The sequence below is a fragment of the Schistocerca serialis genome, chromosome 2 (assembly GCF_023864345.2).
Source record: "Schistocerca serialis cubense isolate TAMUIC-IGC-003099 chromosome 2, iqSchSeri2.2, whole genome shotgun sequence".
NCBI classification, from domain to species: Eukaryota; Metazoa; Arthropoda; class Insecta; order Orthoptera; family Acrididae; genus Schistocerca; species Schistocerca serialis.
The window spans coordinates 962,252,679-962,272,072 of NC_064639.1; the positions used below are offsets into that span (position 1 = coordinate 962,252,679).

General features: G+C 42.5%; 1 protein-coding gene across 1 annotated transcript in view; it reads right to left on the minus strand.

The window, feature by feature from the left end:
• LOC126456572 (sialin-like) overlaps nt 1-18,447 on the minus strand; it is a 158,568-nt gene extending 140,121 nt beyond the window's left edge. The window contains exon 1 of the mRNA XM_050092317.1: nt 18,426-18,447. Coding sequence (XP_049948274.1) covers nt 18,426-18,447 — 22 coding nt within the window. The remainder of the gene's footprint in view (nt 1-18,425) is intronic.
• Nucleotides 18,448-19,394: the final 947 nt, after the last annotated feature.

A 19,394-nucleotide genomic window follows, 5' to 3' on the forward strand; every position in this document is an offset into this window, starting at 1 on the left:
GAAACAAAGAAATTGCCGGGTACTGTAAACTGTTTCTCCTGAATCACTCTTGATTTATTGCAAACAACTCAGACGAGGCAGACCACGATAAACTGCAGGCAAGATTGCATCAACTGAGATATTGCATCATCCGCACGCATCCTGCCAACACGGCAGAAATCGGCCGTTGTAGATCTCGGTTTGGAGACTACTTCACAGTAATGAAAATTATAATGGTAGAGCGAGTCGTAATGGTGATAATAGTAATGTCAATAGTAGTAGTAGCTAGTATAGCGTTAATTGTGCGTGCAAACATCTATTTACTCGAAGATCACTGTTCTATCCAGAATAGAGCCGCGAAGTGTCTCAAGTCGCACACACGACACTGTGTTTACACTTCTTATTCCAAAGCAGACGAGCGCTGCACTAAAGTCACGCATCTGGCGAAACAAAGAAATTGCCGGGTACTGTAAACTGTTTCTCCTGAATCACTCTTGATTTATTGCAAACAACTCAGACGAGGCAGACCACGATAAACTACAGGCAAGATTGCATCAACTGAGACATTGCATTATCCGCACGCATCCTGTCAACACGGCAGAAATCGGCCATTGTAGATCTCGGTTTGGAGATTACTTCACAGTAAATTCAGAAAATTGTAGTGGTAGAGCGCGTCGTAATGTTGACAATAGTAATGTCAATAGTAGTATTATTAGTTAATTTAGAATTTTTATGGCCTTGTTCTGATTACAAATTGGATTAAATACTTCCAGTGTACGAATTTAATGACTGCCGGTTTTCTCAACTGGGCTAGGACGAAAGAAGCAATCCAGCATTGCATGTCTTTAAGAAATATCACTCCCATATTTCCATGATGTAGGCTAGTTGTAGTTCCAAAACGGTCTATTGAACACTTCAAGGTGGTAGGCTGTCTTCTTCCCCTGTCTTCCCTTGTTTGAACTATTCTGGATTCGCCATACAATTCTCGGTCTGCCCACTGATCTTCTCCACAGAGGACAGCATTATATTGTGATTAATAGAAAGAAAAACAGCAAATTGCTTAACATTAAAATTGGGAACGTCACAGTAGTGGAAACGAGGGTTGCATATGATGGCCAAAGCATGGAAGATAATGAACTAGATTAGCAAAGGAGAAGAAAGCTTTCTTCGAGAAGATACCTGCACAAGTATCAGATGTTTGTACGGTAATGAGGTAGAAGTGCCTGACAAAATGCATCTGCAGCACAGAATTACATGAAAGTGAAAAATACTCGGTCAGAAATATGGAAAAGAAAACATTTGGAAGCCATTAAATAGTACTAATTTCGGGAAAATAAATTCTTTTTCAGTCATTCATCTTCTGATTCGTTCGAAGCGGCCCTTTTCATCTCAGAAGAGCATTTGCAACCTACGTCGTCAATTATTTGTTGAATATATTCCAATCTATGTCTGCCCCTACAGTTTTTAGCCTCAACAGCTCCCACTAGTATTCCCTGACGTCTTAATACATGTCCTATTATCCTGTCTCTTCTTATGTCACTATTTTTCCACATATTTCTTTTCTCAGCAATTTTATGGCGAATCTCCTCACTTCTTATGAGTGCGCCTAATTTGCAGCATCCTTCTAGAGCAACACATCAAGGCTTTGATTCTTTTCAGATGGCCCCAAATTCCAGATTCGCTACCGTACACCTCTATGATGTGCTCCAAACGTACGAGGGGAGTTCAGTAAGTAATGCAACACGACTTTTTTTCTGAAAGCAAGTTGATTTCATTCAGGATTCCAATATACCATATGATTCCCCACTCTTTTGGGCACAAAATCCTATTTTTCAACATAAACTCCGTTCAATGCGACCCCCTTACACCACCGTACCGAGAGGACCCGTATGCCCGCATGGTACCACTTCCCTGGTCGACGTCGGAGCCAACGTACTGCTACAACGGTAACCTCCCTATCATCCACGTGCGATCAGGACTGGAGAGTGGATGAGGAAGAACATTCCAATGAAGTTTTGTGAACTTCTCTTGGGTCCGAAGACTTGTGTGAGGCCTTGATTTTTTACGGGGAAGGAGAAGTCCATTTGCATTTTTGTGGCGATGAAGTCGCTGAAATCGTTTCTTCAATTTCCTGAGAGTAGCACAATACACTTCAAAGTTGATCGTTCCACCATAAGGGAGGATATCAGAATATTCCTTCACAGTCGCAGATGACTGTACTGGCTGAGGTTGCGGCTTTGCACTTTTACTTCGGAGTAGAGGTGGTATCCGATAGCTGAGTGGTCAGCGTGGAGGTCTGTCACGCCACAGGGCCCGGCTTCGATTCCCGGCTGGGTCGGAGATATTCTCCGCTAAGGGAATGGGTGTTGTGTTGTCCTCATGATCATTTCATCATCATCAGTGGAAGATAACGGGAAACCACCACTGGCATCACTTCCCCAGACGCTCATGCGGTTGGACCTCTGACGAGGCTTCCCCCATGACAAGACCTGCCGTAAGTCAGAACACAAAAAAAGATGTGGTGTGGCGCCGCTCCATGGACTGCCGTTTTGTTTCCGGTTCGAGATGATGAACCCAGGTTACAACGCCTGTGACGATGTTCGACAAAACAATGACACTGTCAGCCTCGTAAGGCGCAAGCAATTCTGTACAGAAAAAGAATTCTTTGCCCTTTATGGTCTTCTGTTAGATGGCGAGGAACCCAGTGGGCACATACCTTTGAGTAACCCAATTAGCGGACGAGTGTGCCAGCACAACCAACAGAGGCGTCCAGTTGAGCAGCGAGGTGTGCTTAGGACTGGTTTTCCATCTGAGCTCTTGATATTCATACAGGTGGTTCTCTTTTCTCCAAAGGTCTCTTTCATTTTCCTGTAGGCAATATCTATCTTACCCCTAGTGATATATGCCTCTACCTCCATACATTTGTCCTCTAGCCATCCTTGCTTAGCCATTTTGCACTTCCTGTCGATCTCATTGTTGAGACGTTTGTATTCCTTTTTGCCTGCTTCATTTACTGCATTTTTATATTTTCTCCTGTCATCAATTAAATTCAATATCTCTTCTGTTACCCAAGGATTTCTAATAGCCCTCGTCTTTTTCCCTACTTGATCCTCTGCTGCCTTCACTATTTCATCTCTCAGAGCTACCCATTCTTCTCCTAATACATTTCTTTCCCCTGTATTTGTCAATCGTTCCCTAATGCTCTCTCTAAAACTCTCGAAAACCTTCGGTTCTTTCAGTTTATCCGGGTCCCATGCCCTGGAAATGTCTTACAATTTAAAACTTGGTTGCTAAATCTCTGTCTTACCATTAAATAATCTATCTGAAATCTTCCAGTGTCTCCAGGCCTCTTCCACGTATGTAGATCGCTACCAATAGTCTTTATTCTCGATGACAGGTTTCGGTAATCAATGTTACCATCTTTAGATTTCGACGGACGAGCTATTGTTTTTTCTTAAAATAGCAATAAAAGTGCTCTTTCTCGTGAATTGGCAGGTATGTAACAGATTAGAAGACTTATGCATCGGCAAGTCAAAATTAAAACAGCTATGTAGACAGTTAATCACCACATACGTCTGTCTTCTGTCGCGCACAACGGAATATCTCATTGCAGCCAGCGCGCCGCTAGAATAATTGCTACATGGGGTTTCTCAACTATATTACTTGATTCTACACATTTCTCTCAAATGGCATGATGGGTTACTATGTATTTGCTTGAGGTAAGATGATATACGTGTTTTTCAGAGAATTGTTTTCGCGCCGCGCGAGGTAGGAGTCTTGTCACGGTCCACGCTGTCCCTCCATCGGAAGTTCGAGTCTTCCCTCGGGCATGGGTGTGTTGCCCGTAGCGTACGTTTAAGTTAGATGAAGTAGTGCGAAAGCTCAGGGACCGATGACCTCAGCAGTTTGGTCCCATAAGACCTTACCACAGATTTCCAAATGTCCGAATTGTTTTCGCACTCTCATGTGTCCAATAAGGTGTATCCAGAAATGAGTCTCGTTTAAACTCGCAATCTTTTTACGTTTTTGTTAGCTACTGTCACTACTTACACATTTTAGAGAAATACAAAGCAAACATAAAGACACATGTTTCTGTAGTAATAATATAATTTTTTTAAACGGTGAAAATTGTATTTCTATGGATTACTTTTCTGTAAAAAAATGACATTTGTTTGGCTTTTGTGTGTGTCTATACATAGCATTCAGACCCTGATGACCTACGATAGAAGATATTCATTAAGTCTGCCTCGCCAGCAGTAAATGGATTGTTTATTTTTCAAAATTTTGTGAAATTTGTACTTATTTCATATGTTATGGTCAATTTACTGTACAAAATATATTACTATGCCTGTCTGTATGGCCTCAAGTAGTCGTCGGCCACTGATTGTCTGATATACAACATATCAACAAATCTGACACAACAGCGACATGTGTAATGCGCCACTGACATTTTCTGCCGATACTCTTACAGTCTTTGGATGAATGTGTATCTTTGACAACAAAATTACTACAGCCTGACAACTAACAGCAGCTGATATTTTGTTGTCAAAGATACGCATACATCCAAACACTGTAAGGCTATCGGCAGCAAATGTCAGTGGCACATTACACATATCGCTGCCGTGCAATATGATGTTTAAAGTTGACACGTTTATGTGGATCTATTCAGGATGTAAGGATGGAATATAACGTCTACCTTTTCCATATAGTGAAAAATAATTTGACAATTAAGACACAAAATTCATAATATTACACATGTAAGGAACCTTGCATGGTAAAGTGGTACGTTAATGTGAGGCGTCTGATGTGTTACTTATACATCGCGATGTATGGAGATGTATGCATACAGTGTGATACTCTCCCACACTGGTATTATAGGTGCTTGAAAATGACTATTCGTCGAAACAAGCCAATCGCAAGATTTAAATGAAAATCGTCTACTTTACAGCCTACTATGGACCAAATTTTCTTTTAGTTGTATTCCTGTCGGGTCTTCAGCTGGAACACATCGTCATCTGGACACTTTTTTTTATGTTTCAGCGGTCCGCCTGGCCGCCATCTTCAGGTGAGTAGGCCGTCGCACTATCTCGCCGGAACTGAAATCAAACACGCCGCAGCGGTTCCTTTAGACTCCGACCGGGCGACCACCGCTCGTGCGGGAAGAAAATTACCCTCTAGTGGTTCAAATGGTTCAAATGGCTCTGAGCACTATGCGACTTAACTTCTGAGGTCATCAGTCGCCTAGAACTTAGAACTAATTAAACCTAACTAACCTAAGGACATCACAAACATCCATGCCCGAGGCAGGATTCGAACCTGCGACCGTCGCGGTCGCTCGGTTCCAGACTGTAGCGCCCAGAACCGCACGGCCATTCCGGCCGGCCAACCCTCTAGTGAAAGTCACAACAGCGCATTGGTGGTGAAAGTCTGCGGAAACGGTAAATCAATATCAAACACTATTGACAGTTTTTGAAGGCCGAAGCAAGGACTTTTGTTTCTTAATGTCAAATACAACAGGGCTCTTACTTCAAGGATACCCCTTATGTCTGTTTATCATATTTCCAGAAAGCTGGATCCAATGGCTTCTTTCACTACAAAGTCCCAATACCGCGACGCAGAGCAACCACTTGTGTCTCATCGTACAACATTTTATGTCCTTCGGTAATACAACGTTCCGCCACTGCAGATTTTTCTGGCTGAAATAAACACGAATGGCGGTGATGCACCACGCAGCGATCCTGGACCATACGAATCATTTGTCCAATATAGGCTTTCCCGCAGTAGCAGGGAATCGTGTAGACCCCGGGCTTTCTCAAACCCAAATCATCCTTCACTGAGCCCAGCAGAGCTGTTGTCTTAGCTGGCGGACGGAATACACTTTTAATATCAAATTTCTTCAATATTCTTACTATTTTTGAAGATATGCTCCCCGCAAAAGGTGTATCTTCTGTTGGTTCTCGGGAAGGTCCAATCTGTAGAGCACGATTGATCTGATTGTCAGTATAACCATTCTGCTTGAACACAGCTTTTAGATGATCCAGTTCTTGTATCAAACTATCTGCATCTGAGACGGTGTAAGCTCTTTTTAACAATGTGCGTAGGACTCCGCTGCGTTGGTACGATGAATGACAGCTTGATGCATGAAGATATCGGTCTGTATGCGTGGGCTTACGATAAACACTATGTCCTAATGTCCCATCATCACTTCTGTAGACCAAGACATCTAAAAACGGATGTTTTCCATCCTTTTCAACTTCCATCGTGAACTTAATATTGGGATGCAGACAGTTAAAATGATCTAGGAAACGATCCAGAGCATCTCTACCTTGTGAACATACGATAAACGTATCGTTTACGTATCTCCAGAAACAAGTTGGTTTTAAGAACGCCATCTTCGGTGCCATGTTCTCAAAATCTTCCGTAAACGAATTAGCGACTATGGGGGATAACGGACTCTCCACAGCCACTCCGTCAATTTTCTCAAAGTATTTGTCATTAAATAAAAAATACGTCAACACATGGCGACAGTCTTCAAGAGGAACTCCGGTAAACAGAGATACAACATCAAAACTAACGAGCAAATCCGTGGGACTGAGACATAAACACTTCAAACGCTGAATAAAAACCAGAGAATTGGACACATGGTGTTCGCATTTTCCGATATGGGGACTGAGAATATTTGGCTAAAGTTGTAAGTAGGAGCGCCAAAATTGCTAACAATAGTTATTTTATTATTATACAACTGACTGGGACGTATTCCATAGATATATATCTTAGCTTGGCAAAACACTAATCAGTCCTGGAATAGATAACATGATGCTGGAAGGAGCAGTACAAGAGACAACTAGTAGCAGCACGCAGATACTGTTGTTGTTGTTGCTGCTGTGGTTTCAGTCTGAAGACAGATTTGATGCATCTCTCGACGCTAGTCTGTCCTGTGCAAGTCTCTTCATTTCTGAACAACTACTTCAGTCTACATCCATTGTAGCCTACTTACTGTATTCATCTGTTGGTCTCCCCCTACAGCTTTAACTACACTTCCCTCCAATACCAAATTGTCAATTTCTTGATGTCTCTGATTGTGTCCTAATAACATATCCCCTCTGTTACTCAAGTTGAGACACAAATTTCGTTTTTAGCCAATTCGATTCAGTATTTCCGCTTCATTTAATCGATCTGCGACTATCCATCTGATCTTTAGCATTCTTCTGTTACCACCACATTTCAAAAGTTTCTATTCTTTTTTTTCTGAACTGCCACACTCCAGACAAGTAACTTCAGAAAAGACTTCGTATCATCTAAATTTGAGTGTTAACAAATACGTCTTTTTCAGAAATGATTTTCTTCCTGCAGATAGTCTGCATTTTATAAGCTGTCTGCTTCGACCATCATCCGTTATTATACTGCCTAAACAACAAAGCTCATCTACTACTAAAAGGAATCTGCTAAATTTCGGTTACACGATAAATCATACAAATCTAAAGGCTTTGAATTCAATGAAATATTTATGTACTACAATTATGAATAACTTAAATGCGAACGATAACACAGATAATATTGCGGGGAAAGCGAACCAAAAATTGCAATTTACTGGCATAACACTCAGAAAATGCAACAGATCTACTGAAGAGACTGCCGACACTACGTTTGTCCCCCTTGTCTGGAGTATTGCTGCGCAGTGTGAGCTCTGCATCAGATAGGGCTGACGGAGGATGTCGGGAAAGTTCACAGAAGGGCAGTTCATTTAGTATTATCGAGAAATAGGAGAGAAATGGCCACGGACATGATACGCGAATTGGGCTGACAGTCATTAAAACAAAGGCGCTTTTCCTTGCGGCAGGATCTTCTTGCAAAATTTCAATCATCAGCTTTCTCCTTTGAAAGCAAAAATATTTTATTGGCACCCACCTACACGGGGAGAAGTAATCGACACAATGAACTAAAGGGCAATCAGTGATCGCACGGAAATATTTAGGTGTTCGTTTTTTCCATGTGCTGTTCGGGAGTGGAACGGTAGAGAAATAGCCTACAGGTGTTTCGATGAGCCCTCTGCCATGCACTTAATTGTGAATTGCAGAGTAATCATGTAGATGCATATGTTCTAATTTTACCGTCTCACTTCTTAATCTGATTCCCTCAGCATCGTCTGATTTGATTCTACATGCAATTACCCGTGCTTCCAATGGCTGTGAGCACTATTGAACTTAACTTCTAAGGTCATCAGTCCCCTAGAACTTAGAACTACTTAAACCTAACTAACCTAATGACATCACACACATCCATGCCCGAGCAGGATTCGAACCTGCGACCATAACAGTCGTGCGGTTCCAGACTATAGCGCCTAGAACCGCTCGGCCACTCCGGCCGGCAATTACCCGTACTTCACATGGCACAGTTTGTAGCATCGAAAGTACTGATAATCTCTGTCCCTCTCGGAGGGTGTCAGCGGGACAGTAACCTCGAACCGTAAGAGCCTCTGGAAATGGAAAATGTCTGGATTCTTCGCGTGCCAGGTTGTGTCCACAAACTGGTGGACTGGTGCTCTTATCTTGCTTGTTTATAGGCGGAAGTCGGCAAGATCCTAAAAGCCGAAATGCCTCAGCGCCAGGACGACTTCTCGTGACGTCACAAGCCATTGGAGGACACGCGGGGCCTCAGCAACAGTGTAGTTATCCAGAACGTCGTGAGGTGCTCTTGTAGCAAAGTACGGCAACAGCAGGCCGCCGGTACCCTTTGTTTTCGAGCATTAGCGTCCTTGCGTGGGCGGTATGATGGCGGCTTGTGAGTCTGCCCACGATTTCTCCCCTGTGTATTTGAGTAGCAGAAAAATAAGGTGTTCTGTGTTGGTATTGGCTAACGCTGTGACGTCACTAAGGAACAGTGGCTGTCTCCGGAACAGAGCTATAAGAGGGAGTGGCGCAATGTATTTGTGGTACGTCTTAGTTTTTACTGGAATAATGAGACGTAAATTGGTATTCTGATATTGCTAGAATGTTGCTGCTACATTCTGTAACTTGTCCAGCTTTTAAACAGATACTACTGATTTTTAAAAAATCAGGCATCTACTGAATCGAAAAACGAATAAAAAGTGTGAAGTATAGTCTGTTTTTTCAGTTTCCTGTCAAAGTAAGTGTTCGAAATGAGTATGCAATTTTTTAAGTTGTCTCTGACAAAAGTACTAAAGAGTAAGCAACATGGATAAAACGCTCATTTTCAATTTGTACTCTTCACACCGATCATGTATACGGATGGTGGTAACCCCTTTAGCATCAGCTAAAGCCTGGAGATGGTGCACTGAAGTACGGAAACTGGTAGCCATACAATAAACGACATCATAAGGACGGCTGTAGGTGCTTAATTTTCTTACGTCTTGTGCACGAGGTCAAAGTAAAATGAACTTATTTTACTACAAAAAATGTTTAAGACATTATGATAACAGCTAATACTAATGAAACCAGTTGTCTTGAATAAAAAATTGAATGGTTTTTAACCCTTTTTTCGCTAATCGCAAGTGGACGCCTTGCAATTTTCAATTAATTTTTTATTTCTTTTATTTTTATTTTTCGTCTTAACCTTTTTTTATTAAAAGAACTCATTCTGTTCATATGTTCACATGCCATTTCAAAGGAAGAACATCTATGACATGTTTTTTTTTAAATAAGAGACAAACCTTTTACTCATCTTCAAGAAATTTCATTTTCCTTCTACAGAAAATTACATCAGTACTTAAACAGGAACAGCCGGCCGTGGTTGGCCGAGTGGTTCTAGGCACTACAGTCTGGAACCGCGCGACCGCTACGGTCGCAGATTCGAATCCAGCCTCGGGCATGGTTGTGTGTGATGTCCTTTGGTTAGTTACGTTTAAGTAGTTCTAAGTTCTAGGGGATTGATGACCTCAGAAGTTAAGTCCCATAGTGCTCAGAGCCATTTGAACCATTTTTCAACAGGAACAAAAAAGTCCTTATGTCACAGTTTACAGAATGAGACTAACAATTAATTTCTTTGAAAGCTTAAGAGCATAACGAATAACCAGAGTGACGTGAAACTAACATTGTATTGAAGTTCTATGTTTTGTAAAGGTAAATAAGCATCAGCAATTGAAAAACACGATGAAAGTTTCAAAAACTAACACCGCTCCAACTTTGCTTTAAATTTTAATGAAGACCTTTCAAATAACACACGAAAACATTGAATCCTGTTACAAATATAACAGCTAAGTTAATTTTAATTTCAGTAACAAACACTTCATTGCCATACCACAAATAATATTACTTGAAAGATACATAACCTTAACACTGTTCTCGTATAACAAAAGAAACAAACATGCAGCATAATGAAGAATTTGATTTCGAATGCCCCCGCTGCTCTTTCTTCAGGGTATGCTTTGCCGTATGTACGAGTATAAGGTATTCAGCGATGCTTATGTCCCGTTCATTCTTCCATCCCAATGTTAATTTAACTTCTCCTAGCCTGGACGTTCCAGCTACGTGTGTGTGTGTGTGTGTGTGTGTGTGTGTGTGTGTGTAGGGGAAGGGGTGGACCACGGGGGGGGGGGGGGGGGGGGGGTATTGTAACACACTCCGTAGGAATACTGTCGGTATTTCAGATTGCACAAGTTTTCCAAACGTCGTTCCTGTAAGGAGGCCCAAAAGTCCTCCACGTTCTTCGGCCCATCTGGCCTCAAAGCCACGTTACTGCATTCCTTTTAGTACGTGAATAGTACGTCTCATCAGGGAAGAATACAGTCCCTGGCCCAATGTCGTATTGTCTTCTTTCAGCCCCTGTAACAAACTTCACATTTGATTGAGTGAAAATATTTTGCCCAGTATTCGACTAATTTTACGAGGCTCAAGTGCATATATTACTTTCTCCATCGTTTCAGATGTCCTTTAGTTGAGGAGAACTGACTTAGAAGAACTTCATGCACATGTTTTGTGACGAGCTCCTCTGTAATACCGATTAGGAAGCATGTAAACTGGCTATACCTGAATTATTACAAACAACTTCATCTGCAAACGTACGTTTCTCATCAGTCTTCTTCTGCGGTGAAAGTTTTTCTAAAGTGTCTGTGCTTCTTCTATGGATCTCACGTTTATTGAAACGTTCCTTCCGCTCTTCTGCTTGCACGTGGTGTGCTATCACTGGCGCTACTACTAAAAGGCAAATTACATGATGGAAACTTCAGCAGTTCATAACGCAAGCCTCTCCAACGTAATTACTTTCTTTGAAATGACGAGAGAACATTCTAGCATTTGGAATGTTCACAGAATCTTTTCTACAGCATTTCGACAGCCAAACCTTTTGCAGGTCTGCATCGCGAGGGAAAGCATGTAGCACTACTTCAGTCCCTTTTGTGATACGATTGTGAGAATTTCAGCTAACAACAGCACAACCTGGCATTGCTCGCACACAGTCAAAACAGTTTCGCCTGAAAATCTCCCACTACACAAAAGTTAATCAGAAAAAATGACAACACTCATGAAATTACGCAGCCATCAACGTACAAATATTTACATCAAAATCTACATCTACATGGATACTCTGCAAATCATGTTTAAGTGCCTGGAAGGGGGTTCATCGAACCACCTTGACAATTCTCTCAAAAATGTTCAAATGTGTGTGAATTCCTAATGGACCAAACTGCTGAGGTCATCGGCCTCTAGACTTACACACTACTTAAACTGACTTATGCTAAGAACAACACACACACATATTCATGCCCGAAGGAGGACTCGAACCTCTGGCGGCAGGGGCCGCGCAATCCACAATTCTCTATTATTCCAATCTCGCATAGCTCGTGGAAGAGCGAGCTCTGATTTCCCTTATTTTATTATGGTGATCCTTTCTCCCTACGTAGGTAGGCGTCAACAATATATTTTCGTATTCGGAGGAGAAGATTCCACCGCAACGAAAAAACGCCTTTGTTTTAATGATGTCACCCCAAATCCTGTGTCATTTCAGTCACACTCTCACCTCTATTTCGCGATAATACAAAACGTGCTGCCCTTCTTTGAACTTTATCGATGTAATCAGTCAGTCATATCTGGTAAAGATCCCACACCGCGCAGCAGTATTCTAAAAGAGGACGGACAAGCGTAGTGTAGGCAGTCTCCTTAGATCACACTTACATTTTCTAAGTGTCCTGCCAATAAAACGCTGTCTTTGGTTAGCCTTCCCCACAACATTTTCTATATGTTCCTTCAGATTTAAGTTGTTCCTAACTGTAATTCCTAGGAATTTAGTTGAATTCACGGTCTTTGGATTTGACTGATTTATCGTGTAACCGAAGTATAACCGATACCTTTCAGCATTCAAGTCGATGACCTCACACTTTTCGTTATTTAGGGTCGACTGTCAATTTTTGCACCATACAGATATCTTTTCTAAATCGTTTTGCAATTCGTTTCGATCTTCTGATGACTTTACTAGTCAGTAAACGACAGCACCGTCTCCAAACAACCTAAGTCAGCTGCTAAGATTGTCTCCCAAATCTTGTGTAGAGAAGGAACCGCAGAGGGCCTATAACACTACCTTCGCGAACGCCAGAAGTCACTTCCGTTTCACTCAGTGATTTTCCGTTAATTACCCTGTGACCTCTCAGACAGGAAATCACGAATCCAATCATATAACTGAGACGATTTCCATAAGCACGCAATGTGGCGACAATCCGCTTGTGTCGTACAGTGTCAAAAGCCCTCTTTAATTCTAGAAATACGGAATCAGTTTGAAATCCCTTGTCAGTAGCACTCAGCATTTCGTGTGTTTCACATGAATGATGTTTTCTAAATTCGTATTGTCTGTGTGTCTACAGACTGTTCACTTCGAGGTAATGCATAATTATCGAACACACTATATGTTCCAAAATCCTGCTGCATATCGACGTTAATGATATGGGCCTGTAATTTAGTGGATTACTCCTACTACCTTTCTTGAATATTGGTGTGACCTGTTCAACATTCCAGTCTTTGGGTATGGATCGTCCGTCGAACGAGCGGTGGTATATGATTGTTAAGTATGGAGCTATTGCATCAGCATACTCTGAAAATAACCTAATTCGTATACAGTCTGAACCGGAATACGTGCTTTTATTAAATGATTTAAGTTGCTTCACTGCTCCGAGGATATCTACCTTTAAGCTACGCACATTGACAGCTGTTCTTCATTCGAATTCTGGAATATTTACTTCGTCTTCTTTTGTGAAGGATTTTCGGAAGGCTGTGTTTAGTAACTCTGCTTTGGCAGTACTGTCGTCGATAATGTTTCCGTTGTCATCGCGCAGAGAAGGCTGTGATTGTACTTTACCGCTAGCGTGCTTTACGTGCGACCAGAATCCCTTTGGATTTTCTGCCAGGTTTCGAGATAAAGTTTCGTTGTAGAAACTGTTACAAGCGTCTCGTAATGAAGTCCGCGCTAAATTTCGAGCTTCTGTAGAAGATTATCTGTTCGTTTAAATTTGGCATGCTTTTTTCATTGTTTCTACAACAGTGTTCTGAACCGTTTTGCGTACCATGGGGGATTAGCTCCGTCGTTTGTTAATTTATTTCGTATAAATCTCTCAATTGCTGTCGATACTATTTCTTTGAATTCAAGCCACATCTGATCTACAAATACATTGTTAATTTGGAAGGAGAGGAGATTGCCTCCTGGGAAGGCGTCAACTGAATTTTTATCTGCTTTTTTGAATAGGCATATTTTTCGTTTGTTTTCGGAGGATTTGGAGGTTACATTATTCAGTCTCGCTACGACAAACCTGTGTTCACTAATTCACTGTGTATCCGAAGCCATCACAGCCCGCAACTGAGGGAGATGTGTCACCTACTCGGCTCGCCTCCGCACACGGCAATCACAGTCCATATCCATACTAAAGACCGTGGAAAACTACACTAAACAGACAAACAAAGACAACCGGCACGCGCTATGGAACTCTACTGCAGACACAGAACTGCGTCTAATAACTTAGATTAACACGCAGAAAAAACCGAACTACCAAAGTACTCAGGTGTGACTAAATAATTCGCTCCTGATTAGGAACTTGTAATATGTCACTAAATCGGTTCACTTTCCAAGGCAAACGATAACGCGAAACCGTGTCTACTAAATATCAAATTAACAGGCAGAAGGTCAAGAAACTAAACTACCAAATCAAACAGATGAAACTATACACTTCGCTCCTGGTTAGTAACTCGTAAAATGGCTTAAGATCGGTTACCTTCCAATTGCTGCTTGTGTCTCGGCCGGCTGCTACTGCCTGATATCGGCAGCAGACACAGGAAGAAAAACATTTCAGTTTCCTCCTGATGTAACTGAAAGGCTCCAGATGAACGTATTTTGAGCCAAATAGGGGACTGAAATTACAATGAAATCTAGACCTTTAGCTGCTTACAGGCGTTGATAAATATCAAGGGGGACAGTTGAAAATGTGTACCCCTACCGGGACTTGAACGCGGGATGTCCTGGTTACATGGCAGACGCTCTATCCATCTTAGCCACCGCGAACACAGAGAATAGTGCGACTGCAGGGACTTATCTCTGGCACGCTCCCCATGAGACCCACATTCCCAACTTACTGTCCACACATTACATTTATAGTGCCCTTGCTCATTATACTCATTACTCGTGGTAGTCAATCTACCGATTCCCATAAGAGTTTGGGCAATGTGAGAGCATCCGCACTGAACAAGATCACTGGCCGATAAGCCTTATCTATATGAAGATGGTATCTGTTCTTTGGACATTTATATTCATATAAATAGGGGACTGGTCGACTTCCTTTCCGGACAATGGCAATATCCTACAATCTGAAGAGAATTGATAAAAGGGTGATGACCAACTGTGACTGTGGAGAAATCAGCACACCAGATCATGTCGTATGGTAATGTCCCCCAATTGAAGATATAGCAAAGATTTCTAGGCAGGCTTTAATTGGTAAAACGTCTTATGGCATAAATAGAGTAAAAGAGGATTTTGATACCTTTTATCTCGTAGCTGATGCTGTCTCAGAAAAAAAAGCTCTACGATCACATGGCCCTGTAACGGAATGAATGAATGTTGTTACAAGCGTACTCAGGAAGACCGAAAAGATTCAGTAAAACATTAGTGATGCGCTCTGATCCGTCACCACGCTTTCTAGAGACAGAAATATATTGCTGGAAGCGTAGCCGATCTGATATGGAGCGTGGGGAGGAGCCAGATACATTCCGATAGTAGTAAAATCTGTGTGTTTGTATATGTCTCCATCTCTGAGTACTACAAAAAGGAACACCGATCATACACTGCCCCTGGAAAGGCGACGTCGATTTTGATGGGATGACGCCATATGCCACCAGGAAGATTGTAGATATACTGATGCCGTTCCAAAATTCCTCTGTCAACAGATAGTCTAGTGGCATAGCTAACAGAGCTCCATCTGTGTCTACCCTTCAATTGGAAATGCTCACAGCTAGAAGGTTCAGTGTGGTGCAAATGTGTGAAGCAAGCAGGCAAACATGCCACGGAGATTCAATAGTGCTTCCTACAACCAAATGAACGATTTTGAAAAGGGCCAAACACCTTCGGAGAGGCGAGATGGTCCTTTCGGAGAACTGGCACACAAGTTGGTCATCCTGCGTCAGTTGCGCAACGAGACTGGAGTCAGTGGTCGCGTGAACATTGTCACACCCGTAGACGATGTTCTGGACGTCCACGCAGTACAGACGCCCGCCAGGATCCTCGTAAGGGCAGCAGTAGCAGATCCTACAGCTACCACAGCACTGATAAGAGGGCTTGTGAGCACTGACATGTCAACACGAACTGTTGCGAACCAGTTATTCGCGGTGGGACTACAGCACGCACACCTCTAGTCCGTCTTCCACTCACGCCACAGCATCGACGTGCCCGGCTCGATTGGTGCCGCCAGACGATCGCTTGTAAGATGGAATGATGCGCCGTGGTCTTCAGCAATGAAGGCAGATTCCGCCTGCACGCAAGTGATGGTCGTTTGCGCGTACGACGTAGACCTGGTGAGCACTGTCTCGTAGAGTGCATTCGCCCAAGGCATATTGGCCGCGCCCTGGGCCTTATGGGTCTGAGGTGCGATAAGTTTACAACTCTCCTTCACATTTGGTGTTGCTGGAGGTGACGCTAACCAGCGCAGAATGTTGTTAAACTCGTTCTTTTGCCTTTCTTAGGAAAGGAAGTTTCCAACAGGATACTGAACGCCCATACACTGCGCGTGAGTCCGCCCCCGGTAGCTGAATGGTCAGCGTGACGGATTGTCAATCCTCTGGGCCCGGGTTCGATTCCCGGCTGACTCGGGGAATTTTCTCCGCCCAGGGACTGGGTGTTGTGCTGTTCTCATCATCATCCTATCATCCTCATCGACTGCAGGTCGTCGAAGTGGCGTCAAATTGAAAGACCGGCACCCGGCGAATGGCCTGCCCGACGGGGGGCCCTAGCCATACGAGTAAATAAATACTGCGCGTGAAACTCAATGAGCTCTGAAAGGCCTGCAGCAACGTCCCTGGCCAGCACGATCTCTGGCTTGTTTCCAATCGAGCACATGTGGGATATGGTAGGACGACAAGTGACTCGTGTGACTAATCAACCAACCACTCTTACAGAACTACGTGAACAGGACGAGCAGGCGTGGAATAACGTATCCCAGGACGGTATTCACCATCTGTACGATCGACTGGATAGTCAGCGCCTGTATTACTGCATGTGGAGGGTACACCACGTACTAATATAGGTGTCTCAGCATGGGTCGATGCCTGATACCTCAGAACCCCTTGTGCTACTGATCTGCAAATGTAATCATTTCATGTACTCCATAGGCACTGATGCAACAATAAATCTTAAGTGAATTGCAAATCTTTAAAAGGGTGTATTAATTTTTTTCTGGCAGGGTACGTAATCATAGCAGAAATATTCATATTGGTGTTAGTAATTATAAAATGATTTTTAGTAGCAGTAGCATTTGCTGAAGAAAGAAAAAAATCTAGGAGGTAGTAGGAGTGTTAGCGGCATTTCTGGGTAAGCAATTATGGTGTTTGTTATTGTAGCAGTAGCATATATTGTTGTAACAGTGCCGGCGTTATAAATGATAACTGTTAAGATGACATGAAATAACAAAAACCTGCCGGCTGGAGTGGCCGTGAGGTTCTAGGCGCTACAGTCTGGAGCCGAGCGACCGCTACGGTCGCAGGTTCGAATCCTGCCTCGGGCATAGATGTGTGTAATGTCCTTAGGTTAGTTAGGTTTAATTAGTTCTAAGTTCTAGGCGTCTGATGACCACAGCAGTTAAGTCGCATAGTGCTCAGAGCCATTTGAACAAAAACCTACACCTCTCCTTCTGTCACAGTAAAGAAAGATCCGACTGAGGGTGGACAGAGATGCCATACGAAAAATATAGTTAGCCATCTAAATGTTAGAGGTGATAGGAGTAGAAAGAAATAAACACAAGGCAAACATAGTATTACAGACAATGTAAATTCAATTCATTGTTCAGAATAGAAAACAACAAATTAAGAAGTTAAAAAAGGGAGAAGAGAATAAGTAGATTATAATGAAAATTCACATACTTGTAATTCTCTATTTAACGGTCGATTGTTGCAATCAAGAAAGTGGACTACGATCAATAAAGAAATATGCACTTGCACGGGATGCGGTAGACTCATCGGTTTCATAGTTATGAATGTGCTTAACAGATCCCAACAAGGCTTCCTTCCTTCATGGGTATCAGGCGAAATACAGACTTTCCGGAGTACTTTGTCAAGTTTCGCGGATGAGTTACCGACGTAAGGCGTATACTCCGTCGCAACAGGTTTCTCTTTTTCCTCAGCAATCTATGACCTAGGCTTCTTGTTTTTATTAAATGTGCGACAGCTGTTCATCCCAAATCTGACGGCGACACATCAAATTAATCACTTCAAAAGCATGCTTGTTCCCCCATAATAACATTTTACCTACAGTTAAGAACAGGAAAACTAAATTTGCAGTAACGCTGTTCAGGAGTGCACTTACTCACATTGGAACAGCTTCATTACCACTTCCAGTCCACAAACTCAAACAACAGGAACCAACCGAATACTATGGAACAGACATATTGGCGCACTTTTCCTCTGTCGTTACTACTGACGAAAATAAACAATGTACTTATTACAGTTAGTACCAAGAGAATTTTTTCTGTCAACAAGCCATAAATCGAACGAATCAATTCCACTCTGAATCGCTTGTGTACGGAGCCTGGTGTGTAATAAATCGCCGTATTATATTTTTCCAGTTGTTATGGGAAGCATCTACAGGTCACTACGTGAAATGTCAATAGCCGAATCGCTGAGACACTGAGCGTTATTTAGTGGATTATCGAATACCTTGTATCAACGAAATTTTAATTCGCAAAAGGTAATGTATACATTTTTTGCACGTTTTGAAAACGGATTGAGATGTCGGAGCTGTTGCAATCTTACCTTCCTCTTTTGGCGGCGCCATGCTGGCCGGCTATGGAGTGAGCAACGTGTGCATGGCGGCTGCTTTAAGAGGAAGAGGGCACCATAAATCATTTCTTGTTTGCTAGCGTTTCTTATCGAACATTCTCCATTGTATGAGAGTACTCTGCGAGGTGACGCGGAGACAAAATCCAGCCGTCTGCTCGCTACTCTCTTTTCCGGTGTCGTGCGTATTTCAAGGGCGTTACAGCAGTGTTTTATTGCGCGGGTGCTTCGCAAGTCCTTGTCTTGTGGCGTAGCCCACGGACCACATGTGTTGATACGACGCTGAATTTTTGAGCAAACCAGGCAACAGTAGCAACTAAGGCAGGGGTTTTCAAACTGCGCGTCGTGCTCTTTGGGGCGTCTGACCTTACAGTCGGGGCATCGCAGTGGTTTCTAAAGAACAATGATTTCGTTCATTTGCTTTCTGAGTACAGGAAAACGTGTGCGCTAGCAGTGATATCTAGCGGGCCGGAAAGGAAGTGTTGTTACTATGACAGCATGGCAGATGGCAGTCGAATCGCACTTTGAGACTCATGTGCTTTTATTAAGCAACAGTCAGTGTGAATGTTAGTTTTGCCGAATACGGGCCGATTTTATTTGTTGTTTGTCTTATGTGATTTGTTTCTCTCTGTCAGCATGGAGAAATTTTGAAATGTAAATACGGAACGTGGTATTTTGAATGTATCTATGTATCGTGAAGATCTAAAGGCAGGACGAAAATTCCTGAAGTAGGCTATGATGACGGTTACTTGAATTTAGTTTTTACATGTACTGCTGTTGGAAATGAGGTACGACCGCAGAGTGTCTTTAGTTTCAATGTCGAAAGTGGTGGAAGCATACTTCCTTATAAATGAAACGACATTTGGGGTGAAATCACGGTAGTTTGGTAAACAAACCACGAGAATACTTTTGCCACAAGTTAAAAGAAATGACAGACAAAAGAAA